General features: G+C 41.7%; 1 protein-coding gene across 1 annotated transcript; it reads right to left on the bottom strand.

Annotated features, from left to right (window-relative positions):
• Positions 1-665: 665 nt before the first annotated feature.
• On the bottom strand, positions 666-9990 carry LOC134466803 (polymeric immunoglobulin receptor-like). The gene is made up of 5 exons (XM_063220694.1): positions 9762-9990; positions 4903-5256; positions 3606-3914; positions 2038-2339; positions 666-722 (listed from the first exon to the last, which is right to left on the bottom strand). Exons 1-4 carry the CDS (start codon positions 9823-9825, stop codon positions 2041-2043), a joined length of 1026 nt encoding a protein of 341 aa, XP_063076764.1. The 5' UTR covers positions 9826-9990; the 3' UTR covers positions 666-722; positions 2038-2040.
• Between the last annotated feature and the right edge of the window lie 1711 nt (positions 9991-11701).

The following is an 11701-nucleotide window of genomic DNA, read 5'->3' as shown; positions in this document are numbered from 1 at the left end:
CCGCCAGGTTGGTGGGGGGAGTAAGTAACCCGTGCTCTCCCCCAATTCTCCTACATGACTGAGGTACCCTGAGCATGGTAGTACCGTCCTGCCGCACTGCTCCCTTTCGGGTGCCATCGGTGGCTGCCCCCTTGCACAGGTGAGGCAAGATGAACCCTGTTCACAGTCCCTGTTCCCAGTGTTCAACAAAAGCAAATAAATGAAAGAATGAAAATGAATAGAAAACGTCTATCACAAAGCTGATGGTGCTGCAAAATGTATACAATTTATTCAACAATGTTTCATTTGCATGGTGTTCAAAAGCATGGCTATGTGAAGTGAAAGCCGTGAAAAGTGAATGGTTATGCGTCATGGTTATGTCACAATAGCAACATCCAAGGGTTGGAGCAGGCGTCACCCAACAGTTTTTTTCTTCCTTTTAAGGGTGCTGACCAAAATATTGTAAAACTGAAAAATGAAAAAAGGTCGCACTATGCATAGGTTTCTTTATTACACAGACACGTTTCGGCGCTCTGCCTTCCTCTGAGATGGCAAGAGGAAGACAGAGTGCCGAAACATGTCTGTGTAATAAAAAAACCTGTGCATGGTGCGACCTTTTATCATTTTTCACAATAGCAACATCCACATCAAAGTTGAAGCGCTGTCTACGCGTTGACATGTTGATTCAGTAGTTATGTATTCCTGCTCAACATCCGGCCTTGTCTGACGTTTGCTTCACATTCCTGTTGGATGGATACAGACAACATTAGAGCCTTACACAGTCCCCAATGTCACATGAAATTTAAGCAATGCTCTTGAGTTATATTTCCTCAAAGGAGGTCCTCCTAGTTTCCCAATGGGGGATCTACAGTGCTTAGTTGCCTTTGGGGGGCATACGTGCATTTTATTTTTAATACTGATGGGTCATTGGCGAGCCTGATCTCGAAAAATTGCGTCCAATTTCTCACGCAAACCAACATCCAAGATTGCGTACATATTCCGACGCTTTCCCTGCTGTCTAGAGCACAAAGGTAGCTTCTGATTGGTCTAGCTGTGCCCTTCCCAAAACCATCCCCAAACCTAACCTGTCAGTAATGCAATGTTTAGTTTTACAACTGTGCCCTTCCCAAAACCATCCCTAAACCTAACCTGTCAGTAATGCCACGTTTCTGAGTTTTAAATTTGTGCCCTGACCAAAACTTTCCCTAAACCTAACCTGTCACGCACAGCTGCATGACCACTGCGCATGTGTGTCAAAGGGAATGCGTCGTAAACGGGACGCAATTTTAGTTTTTGGTTTGCGTGAGAAATTAGATGCAATTTGTTCGAGATCCTGTAGCATTGGCAGGCTTATAGTGAGGTCAAGGGAGCATTTATTCAAAAAAGGTTCTGGGAATGCTGGTGATGCAAGACCTTCGGCGTTGCTTCTATTCAGGCCAAGAGCAATATAAACTTTGTTTCTGATCTCCATCAAATTGGGAACTTCTCCCCATTTGTCGGGAAACGGTAATCGTTATGCTCAAGGTCAGACCAAGTCTAGAAGAAATTTGAAAGTCGCTGATAATCAGGCTAGCAGTTGGGTGTCTCAGGACTGCAACACAGGCTGCCTTCCAATATGCGACCTTGCCTCCTCCACTTGTGCTTGTGGCCTCGTACCAGGAAGTAATATGTCATGATGACATCACTGACAACAGTTATAGTTCAACGTCTCACAAAAATGCAATTGTGAAGTCAATTTCTCATTTGCAGGACTGGATGGTGAATGATGAATAGTCCCCCAAAAATGGTGTGGCTAGGCTGACAGTGGGGAAACTTTATTGTTTTCTCCACAGAGGAGGGGCCAGGAGGCGGGGCGAGGCCACAAGCACAAGTGGAGGACAGGAGGTCTCATATTGGAATGCACATTAAGTGTCCCAGGACACAGTGCCTACAGTACATCCTGGGACATCTTACAGGACACCAGCAACAGTACAATTATTGCTGCTAATGCTACTGCTTTTTTTGTCAATTTTAGGATGTAAGGTGGACAGAATGGGCACGCATGTTATTTTTTTTTACCTGTTATTTTACAGTGAGCACAAACAGTTTGGTTTTGCCCCCGCCAATCTCGCATCGATAAACTCCCCCATCCTCTTTCCTCAGGTTGGTCAGAAGCAAGGACAGGTTCCCTGGAGCTGAGGTCTGCTGGAACAGCTCTGCCCTGCCTTTGTAGTGCCAGAGGAGCTCTCTGTTATTTGGTGGCGTCCAGCGGAAGTTCTGGGGTTTGGCCTGCAGTGTGGTACAAGCGCAGGGCAAGAGGGCGGAGGATCCTGCAGGCGCCGCCACTTCCACCACCTCGTCCTGTCCTTCCAGGGCGCAGCCTGTAAAATCCAGTCAGTGAACATGTGATGACATGATCTCATATGTTTCATTTTTCATTTAATTTATCCTTTATTTAGCCCAGTGTTTCTCAAAGTGGGGCGTAAGACCCCTGGGGGGGCGCGGAGGCATCTCAGGGGGGGCGTGTGACATCTGAATTTTTTTTTTTCCCCAAGGAAATAATTTCCTGTCTCGCCAATAAGTCAATAAGTTTAAAACCCTCACCAACATTATATTATTAATTGTCATGAATTTGAATAGCATAGGAAATGAACACACATCTGCATTCGACTGCAGTCCCTCTTTGTTCAATCTCCACAAGTCACCTCTCCTTTGATTCTGTGCAGTGATCGCAAAATGAATCTGCGCGAGTAGGCCTACTGCTGTTGCTTGGGGGGGCTCGGAAGCATTCAAACCCTCTGAAGGGAGGAATGATGGAAAAAGTTTGAGAACCACTGATTTAGCCATTTAGCCAGATTGTCCCATTGAGACAAGAGTCTCTTCTGCCAGGGAGTCCTATATGTGCACAGATAGGGGCGAGGTGGTACTAAAGCACCGGCCCCTTTGCTCTACTGGACAAAAAGTGCCCTATTTGAAAGTTCTTTTTTTTCATGTTTTTTTTTCACAATGACCGTCTAGAAAAGCTTGACAATTGACATGATCATCTAGAAAAACGTAACTATTAAAAGCGTGTGATGATAATGCCTCGATATCATCCTTACATAGAAGTAAGGCAGCCTACTGGAAATGTGTGGGACACGAACTTGCATAGGCGTGCACAGATAGGGACAAGGTGGTGCTAAAGCACCTGTCTCTTTGCCCTACTGTACAAAAATTGCCCTTTTGAAAGTTTTTGTTGTTTTTTCACAAAGTTTATCTAGAAAACCTTGACGATTGACATGATCATCTATAAAAGGTTGACAAGTATAACCATGTGATAATAATGGCCCAATATAATCCTTATATAGTCGAGTAAGGCAGCCAGAAGTTCCACATGCCCCCCACCCCCTGCCCAGCACCTTCCCCCAAAATTGTCTGAGCACGCCACTGCATGATCTTAACACTGATCAACAGAGAAGGTTTCATGCTATGTAGAACATAGAGAAGGTTTTGTGCTATATTACAGAGCAAATAGTACACAAAACCAAAGACAATCACTGCTTTAAAAAGACAAAACAGATCTTTGACAGATACATGTTTAGTACTGTTGAATCACATGCAACTATCTGACTGTGTTCCCCAAAAATTTCTCAAGTCTTCATTCATACCAGTGACGGTGAGACTGTAGACCACTTCTGTGCCGTTGATCTCGCAGGTGTAATCTCCTTCATCCTCTACTGTCAGGTCAGACAGCAGGAGAGAGACATTCCATACTGCCTTCTCATGGAACATCTCACTTCTGTCGGCATAGCGACCACTCTGCTGAGAGCTGGATCTGATGAGGCGACCGTTGGGGTCCGTCCACCTGAAGTTCTTTGGCTTGCCCATCTCGTCTTCGCACCAGCAAGGCAGCAGGACAGACTCCCCGGAGAACTTGCTGATCTCCTCTCTCTCTCCTGATCTCGCTAAGTTACAGCCTACCAGACGTGACACAGAATGCATGAGAAAAGGATATAAAAAGCATGAAAAACGTGCATTAAAAGCAGTGGTGGACAAAGTAAAAGTAAAAGTACTTTTGTGGTGTAATTACAACAGTAGCACATGATATTACATAGCTGTTACACTGTTTACTCCGTTGTACCTACTATTGAGATAGACTGTGTGATTACTGAAAAACAATAAAAAACGAACAAGGACCCACCACAAACTCAATCCAATCTGTGCAGAATCAGCTTTTCGTAAGACAAGTACATTGGTCTACTTTTTTCTCAGATAAGTTACCTGTGTTGGAAAGAAACTGTGTTTCTTTTTTTTTTTACTTTTACTTTGTCCAACACTGATTAAAAGTAGGGTCAAATCCAAAAAAGGTCACATTTATTTGTTGCATTACAAATCTTGTCCCAACAAATATAATATTCATTGTGTCCTGTGTTCACTTGTGTGCTGTGTCACAATGACAATGGGAGTTGGAGTTTCCCAATGGGCTTTCACTTCACGTTCACATCATTTGTGTGTTTTTTCACACAAAGATCATGCACAAAAGTGCACTGAATGTGTTTCTTCATCTAGGACTTTTATTGATCCTCAGCGTCAGAAATAATGTTAATTTCAATGTAGGAAGGATTGGTAACACTTTACTTGACGCCGGTGTCATATGCATGTCATTACAGTGTCATAATAGTGTCATGACACAGTCATAGATAAGTCATAAACATTATGTCCATGTCATAAACATTTAATAACTGTTAGCCTTAAGTAACACTCGGTTATGGCAAAGACATAATCAAATGTCACTTAAGGCCAACAGTCATAAAATGTTTATGATATGGACATAATGTTTATGACTTATCTATGACTGTGTCATGACTCATGACACTATTACGAAACTGTTATGACATGCTTATGACACCAGCGTCAAGTAAAATGTTACCGATAAGTTCAATGTAAAAAGGGTTTAAGGCCTACCTCGAACTGTCAGGACCATCTCTTCTCTGTCCTGTTCATATTCGGTAACGCATACGTAATGCCTTGTGTCCTCCTCTCTGAGGTTGGAGAGGATCAGAGAGAAGTTGCCAGGGGCTCCCTTCACCAAGGCCACTCGTCCTCTATAGTCCTTGTGTATTTCCGGCTCCTGGTTGCTTCCTTTGATCTTGTAAATCGCCAGCTCACTGCCCCCTCTTCCGGCCCATGTAAGCCATGTTAGAGTCTGAGGCTTCGACTGGAGATCCATGCAGTTGCAGGGTAAAACGGCAGAGTCTCCATAATAGCCAGTGACTTGTATAAACTCACTACCTCCACTTCTTAGTTCCAATTGGCAACCTAAATTAAAATAAATAAATAAAATCATTCACTCAAATCATCCAAATATTTCCAACTATTGCCATTAGGTTTCTGTGGTGATTTCAGCCGCATCATTTTCCCATCATTTGAGGGTGTCTCAACATAAATTTAGCTAATATTGCATGTACCCTGCAAAAAAAGCCCCTGATCAATCGTTGACTTGGGAGAACTTTTAGAAGTTAGCTAACACATCACAATATTGCGCTGAATCAGAACATGGGTCAAGCATTGGTTAACCATACAGTATAGAAACACTGGTTACACACTGGCCCGTAGCCAGCCTTGTGGTCGGGGGAGATCTTTTTCCCCCGAAAGTGGACTTCATTAGGCTCCCCATTTCAATGTCCCCAAATACACGAGCACACTTCAAATATTTTAATTTAGACATATTTTATTCATTATGAGTTTGCTGTGAGTCTGTTGCTGTCCTTAATTGTTTGTCTGTTGCTCCTCATTCTTAACATAAATGGACATGAATTGCTTCAAATTACTGCTATCTGACAGTTATTTTCATTGTTGGCCCAGTGTTGGGGGGTTCGAGTGGGGGTGGGGGACGGGAGGGGGGGTTCGAACGAACCCCTCGAACCCCCCCTGGCTACGGGCCTGACACACTGGTGACACGACATGACAGTGTCATACTGCAGTGTCATAACAGTGACATGACATGACATTGTCAGGGTTGCCTTTACCATAACCGAATGTCACCAATGGCAGCAGTCATAAAATGTTTATGACATGTACATAATGTTTATGACACGCCCATGACTGTGCTACAGTACCACACTGTTATGACACGTTCATGTCCTGACGCCGGCGTCAACAAGTGGTGTACCCCAGGGCAGCTGTTACAAGTGAGATAGTCTGGAGGCTACCTATGCAATTTCTCGTAGGAAAGGTGTGGTTTATGGCTGTCTGCAAAGGTGTGGTTTTGTTATTCTTTTTTCTTTTTTTTTTAATCCTTGTACATGACTGCGGAAAATACTTGTCATGACATTTTTAATGAGGTGCTATTTTTAGCTACTCACAGATTCTAAAATACTGTTACAGAATCAATGTCAATGAGTCAGTCCATCCGTGCGGCCATTGTTGTTTCAAACAACTGTTGAGTTTCAGTTGTTTTTCCCTATTCCACTACGTTGAAACTTCTGTGAATGATCCCGATTGATTGGTTCTACTGCATGGCTGTTCGGGAGCAGGGTGAATCTGAAGATCCTCGTGTACGCTCACAAAGCAGAGCGGAAATACGCAAGGGTCTGGGGAGAAAATATAAAAATTGATCTACGATCAAAATCGATCTACAGTATGATCAACAATGGTCAATCCAGTCTGCCATTCCCATTCCCATTTATTTTACTCAAACACAAGCCACATTTTTCAGAGTTGAAATATCCCGACTATAGACTATTAACAGTCAGTGCGTCTGCGTGAGTCATGGATAGGCCTACACATAGCAAGGAAAGTGCATCCTCAAGGCAGTGATTAATGAAAACAAACTTAAAGGTTCACTGTGCAAGATTTTTAGTTGTTTATTTCCAGAATTCATGCTACCCATTCACTAATGTTACCTTTTTCATGAATACTTACCACCACCATCAAATTCTAAGTATTCATTATGACTGGAAAAATTGCACTTTTCCTACATGAAAAGGGGGATCTTCTCAATGGTCCACCATTTTGAATTTCCAGAAATAGCCATTTTTAGCTGCAAAAACGACTGTGCTTGGGCCATACTAGAAAATATTAGTTTATTACTTAGTAAACTTTCATGAAAAGATCGAATTTGGCAATAGGTGGCCCAGTTTCAATGAGCAGCATAGTTGCGGTACCTTTTTTGACCATTTCCTGCACAGTGTCCCTTTAAGAGTTTGACTTAAGAGTTTGAAGCATTCTAAATGTACTGTATGCAGTACAGCGCACAGTATTTGACCTCTGTCTTTGAAAATGTCTCTGGTTCTCCCTTTTGATCACAATCATAAATCTGTCAACACCCCCAACAGATGCCAGATAAACCGATGTCCCCCCTTGATAAACTTTTCTTTCTTTCTTTCTTTCCTTTCTCCCCTCAGGTTTAAAACTGCCTTGACCCAATCATCATCCAAACAAGTAAAACAAAAAGAGTATTTTACCTCCCCCTCTCTTTTATTTTGCTTTGCATTTGGATACATGTTCTGTGGAACGACTTGTCTTTCTTGAATGTTCCACGGAACAACTTGTCTTTATTGTCTATGCTCTGTGGAACAACTTGTCTTTATTGTCTATGCTCTGTGGAACAACTTGTCTTTATTGTCTATGCTCTGTGGAACAACTTGTCTTTCTTGGATGTTCCACAGAACAACTTGTCTTTTTTGTCTGCATTCAGTTTCTAAAACCCAGGCATAGGGAGTCCTTAAAACAGCCTCTTACTGCAGATGGGGTCTCCGGCGGGCATATTCACTATTTGCTTAAAGTACTTAACTACATCATAAAGACATTGCTATGACATTACAGAGAGTCTTAACTAACATACTAAGACATAGCCATTACAATGTTGGTGATAGTAGGGTTTTAATATTGTCTCTGCGCTAAGGGGTTAACTGGAAAATGGACTCCTGGAAGCATAAGCGCCCTTGCATAAGTCAAGTACTTGGCTCATTCTTCTACTCTCCCCTAGGTATTATATTTTATCCCATAAATGCTCCCTGGCTTTCCAGAGATTCTTGCCAAAGACCTATGCACAAAATACTGGGACAATTTTCCAATGTATTAGCTGAGGCAGTAATCACTTAGCTCAGTGATTCCCAACCTTTTTCTTCAGGGACCCATGTTTGTAATACCACTGTAAGTTTTGGTGACCCAACTGCGCGAGCGCTCGCACGAGAGCTCGCACGAGAGTCACATGATACCCTCTGTTTCCTGCGAAAACTCATTTTAGTTATTTTATCCCTCAATTCATCTTCGGTCAAATATAGAATCAATGTTTAATGTAGCACTTGCATGTATTCATGTATTCAATATGGGCTATATATGGTATTTAAAATTAAACCCCTTAAAATCAAGAGGGCTTCGCCACCCTCTGTGGATCTTTGGCGACCCATAGGTTGGGTCCCGACCCATAGGTTGGAAACCACTGACTTAGCTGAATATTTACAGTTGGTTGAAGCAGTATCACATCTCAAGAGTATTTCTGAACATAAAAGAAGCTGCTTATTGACAGGGCCAGAAAATGAATTTGAGCGTTCCTGGGCACCCCCTTAAAATCACAGAACTATTGGCGTATACGTTTCACACAATGTTTGAAAACACTACATGTTTTAAGAATTACTTGTTTGAATATGTTCTTTTTTTAAAATAAGCCTTCAATATGGACTGTTGGTCTAAGCTTCATACAACGTTTTATTGTTTTAGGAATGTCTAGTTTGAATATGTACATATTTTTTAACAAGCCTTCTATATGGATCGTAGGATATACAAAGCAAAATACAGAATAGATTTATGGATTTTTTTGTGCCTTAAGTGACCTTGCTCTCTGATTCCTAACCTCCGGACCGGTTAATTTGCTAATTCTATCCAGGATGTGTTAAGTCAACCCACTACCAATGTTATAAAGTTGTTGAAAAGAATATACTGTAAGACTTTCTATGAAGCCCATATCTATAGCGCATTATGAGTGCATTTATAGCAAATTATAATGTGCATTATAATTACTTACAAAGGATTATGACTACACCCATGATGTTTCATGACACTTTATATTAACAGTTATGAATAACCATGAATCTGGCTTATGATGCTTTATAAATCCAATGGTGTTATGAGTGCTCATGACTGGTTACAAACTACAGGCTGCCTAATAGGGCATATACATTATGAGTATTACTTACTTCTATGCACAGACCTGGATGATAAACTGTCATACGGACTCATAAGATGCTACAATGTTTCACGTTTGATCATAAGTCATCAATGTGTGCTCTAAGTAAAGTGAAGTTCATATGGATGCATTTATAATACACTGTAGAATGCACATCTATAATGCAGCATAATGTACTGTAAGCCCCATCAGGCAGCCTGTAGGTTATAAACTGTTATCATACAGCATCATGAAACATCATGGATGTAGTCGTTATGCGTTGTAAGTAATTACAAAGTGCATTATAATATGTTATAAATGCACTTATAATCCGCTATAGATATGGGCTTTAAGTAAAGTGTTACCGAATAGACTTCAACCTACCTGCAGAAGAATAAAATGTGGTCCAAGAAAATCTTTGCATGAAAAGTCATATGCAACATGAAAGACAAACATTAACCTTTGTTGTAGCTGCATAATGCATGCTGTTCCTCCATTGGAACTCTGTAATAGTCATTGAAAAGTTAACCACCAAAGTACTGCACTACTATGACATAACGCAGGGCCTTTAGTAATGCATTACGATTTGGTCATTGGCATTCTGGTAACAGCAAATTTATAACGCCGTGTGTTAAGAAAACAATTGCTTACTCACCCAAAGTGAACGGGCACAAACATAGGAGCAGCAAGTCCCTGAATGTGGTCATCGTTATTGCCATGGTACACAGCTCCTACTCCTCAAACTGTTACTGGGAGAGTATAGGAGCTGTATGTATGGTCAATTGTATTTATTGCCCAACATATCATTGAAGACAACCCCTCAACTGAAGTTGCACAATTTCATTGGATTCAGAGTGCCAGAGCTCCGCATATAAATCCTGGAAAACTCACTGGAACAAGCGTTTTATAGACCATCGACAGGCATATGGTACAGATTATAAGAAGCCCCTCATACATTTATTTTCTTTCTTTTTTTCTGTGAGAGGGTCTGGTTTTGGTTTCACTCATGAGTAAGCAGAATCTTGCCCAACCAGTCAGCCAACAGGCATTTTTACTTGGTGATATAAAATAAAATCCAATAAAGTAAAAAATATCTTGTCCCATGGACAAATGTTCGAAAACAAGTATAAATAGTCTCATTTCTAGTTCTAAATTCCAGTTAAAAGGTAGTTATTAGGTGTTTTTTTTTTTAACTTAAAATAAGATTGATTAGATGATTTTACTTGAAACTAGAAAAATAAGCTGGCTCAGATTTCTTTCTTTTTTTGCAGTGTAGGCATGTTTGGACCCAACAGCAACAGATTGTAATGAAATTTGGCATGTCGTTTTATTTTTATTTTATTTTATTTTATTTTATTTTATTTTATTTTACTTCTCCTTTATTTTACTAGGGTAAAACACATTGAGGCAGTTGCCTCTTTTTCAAGTGGGCCCTAGCCAAAAGAGCAGCAAAAAAAGAAAACGCAAAACGCACTCCATAGGACTCACAGAACAGACAGAAACAAACAAGTCACAAGACAACATATCCACAGACAGCAAAACGTAAAAGTAGTGACCAGGGAGAACGCCAGAACTAGCCTACTACTTCTGACTTGAAGTGTGATCATCGTAGGAGAGTGAGAGATTTAATGTTGAGTGGAATGTGTGTCAGACTTACCGCTGTCCTGTAGCCATAGTGAGTTGGAATAGGGAGTGGGGCGGCAGTGGCCTATAGGCTAAAGTGGTTAAGAAGATCAGAGGGTTGCAGGTTCGAATACCCCCCTTCCACTCCCCATCTGACTCCATGCCTGAAGTGCCCTTGAGCAAGGCACCTAAACCCCACACTGCTCCAGGGACTGCAACCAATGGCCTGTACTTAACCCCGTAGGACACGGCATCATAAATGAGCTGTTACCAGAATGGCAATGACCAAGTCGTAATGTATTACTGAAGGCCCTGTGTTATGTCATATTAGTGTAGTACAATAGTAGTTAACTTTCAATGTCTATTACAGCCAGCCACAGGAGGTACGGCGTGCATTAAGGGGCAAAATGCTTTGGATAAAAGTGTCAGCCAAGTCAGCTAAGTAATGTTACGTAATGTTATGTAATGGAAGGGTGGGGGTGGTGGTTGTGTGTGTGTGTGTGTGTGGGCCGGTGGGTGGGGGTGGTGTGTGTGTGTGTGTGTGTGTGTGTGTGGGGGGGGTGTCGTTATGTGGCAATGAGTCACCAGGGCCCCAAAAATCAGGGGTGCATTTCTCAAAACCAAAGTTGCTTACTACATTAGCTACTTTGTTGTTTTCAATGCATTTTCCCATTGGCAACTACCGAAGTTGCTAACAGGCCAACAACTTCTCTTTTGAGAAATGCACACCAGGGGACCACACCAGGAATCAGATGTTTGTTTTAACTCCACACTAACAAATCAAATTCAGGACTATCATTACTCTGTGTGTGTGTGTGTGTGTGTGTGTGTGTGTGTGTGTGTGTGTGTGTGTTTGTGTGTGTGTATGTGTGTGTGTGTGTGCGTGTGTGTGCGTGTGCGTGTGTGCACATGCAACCACTTTCTCATGTGAACTCCAGGCAATTGACGCCCTCTTAGCATCCTCCAGGCTCC

This window comes from Engraulis encrasicolus, chromosome 17 (assembly GCF_034702125.1).
Source record: "Engraulis encrasicolus isolate BLACKSEA-1 chromosome 17, IST_EnEncr_1.0, whole genome shotgun sequence".
NCBI classification, from domain to species: Eukaryota; Metazoa; Chordata; class Actinopteri; order Clupeiformes; family Engraulidae; genus Engraulis; species Engraulis encrasicolus.
This window is presented reverse-complemented; position numbering and strand designations above follow the sequence as displayed.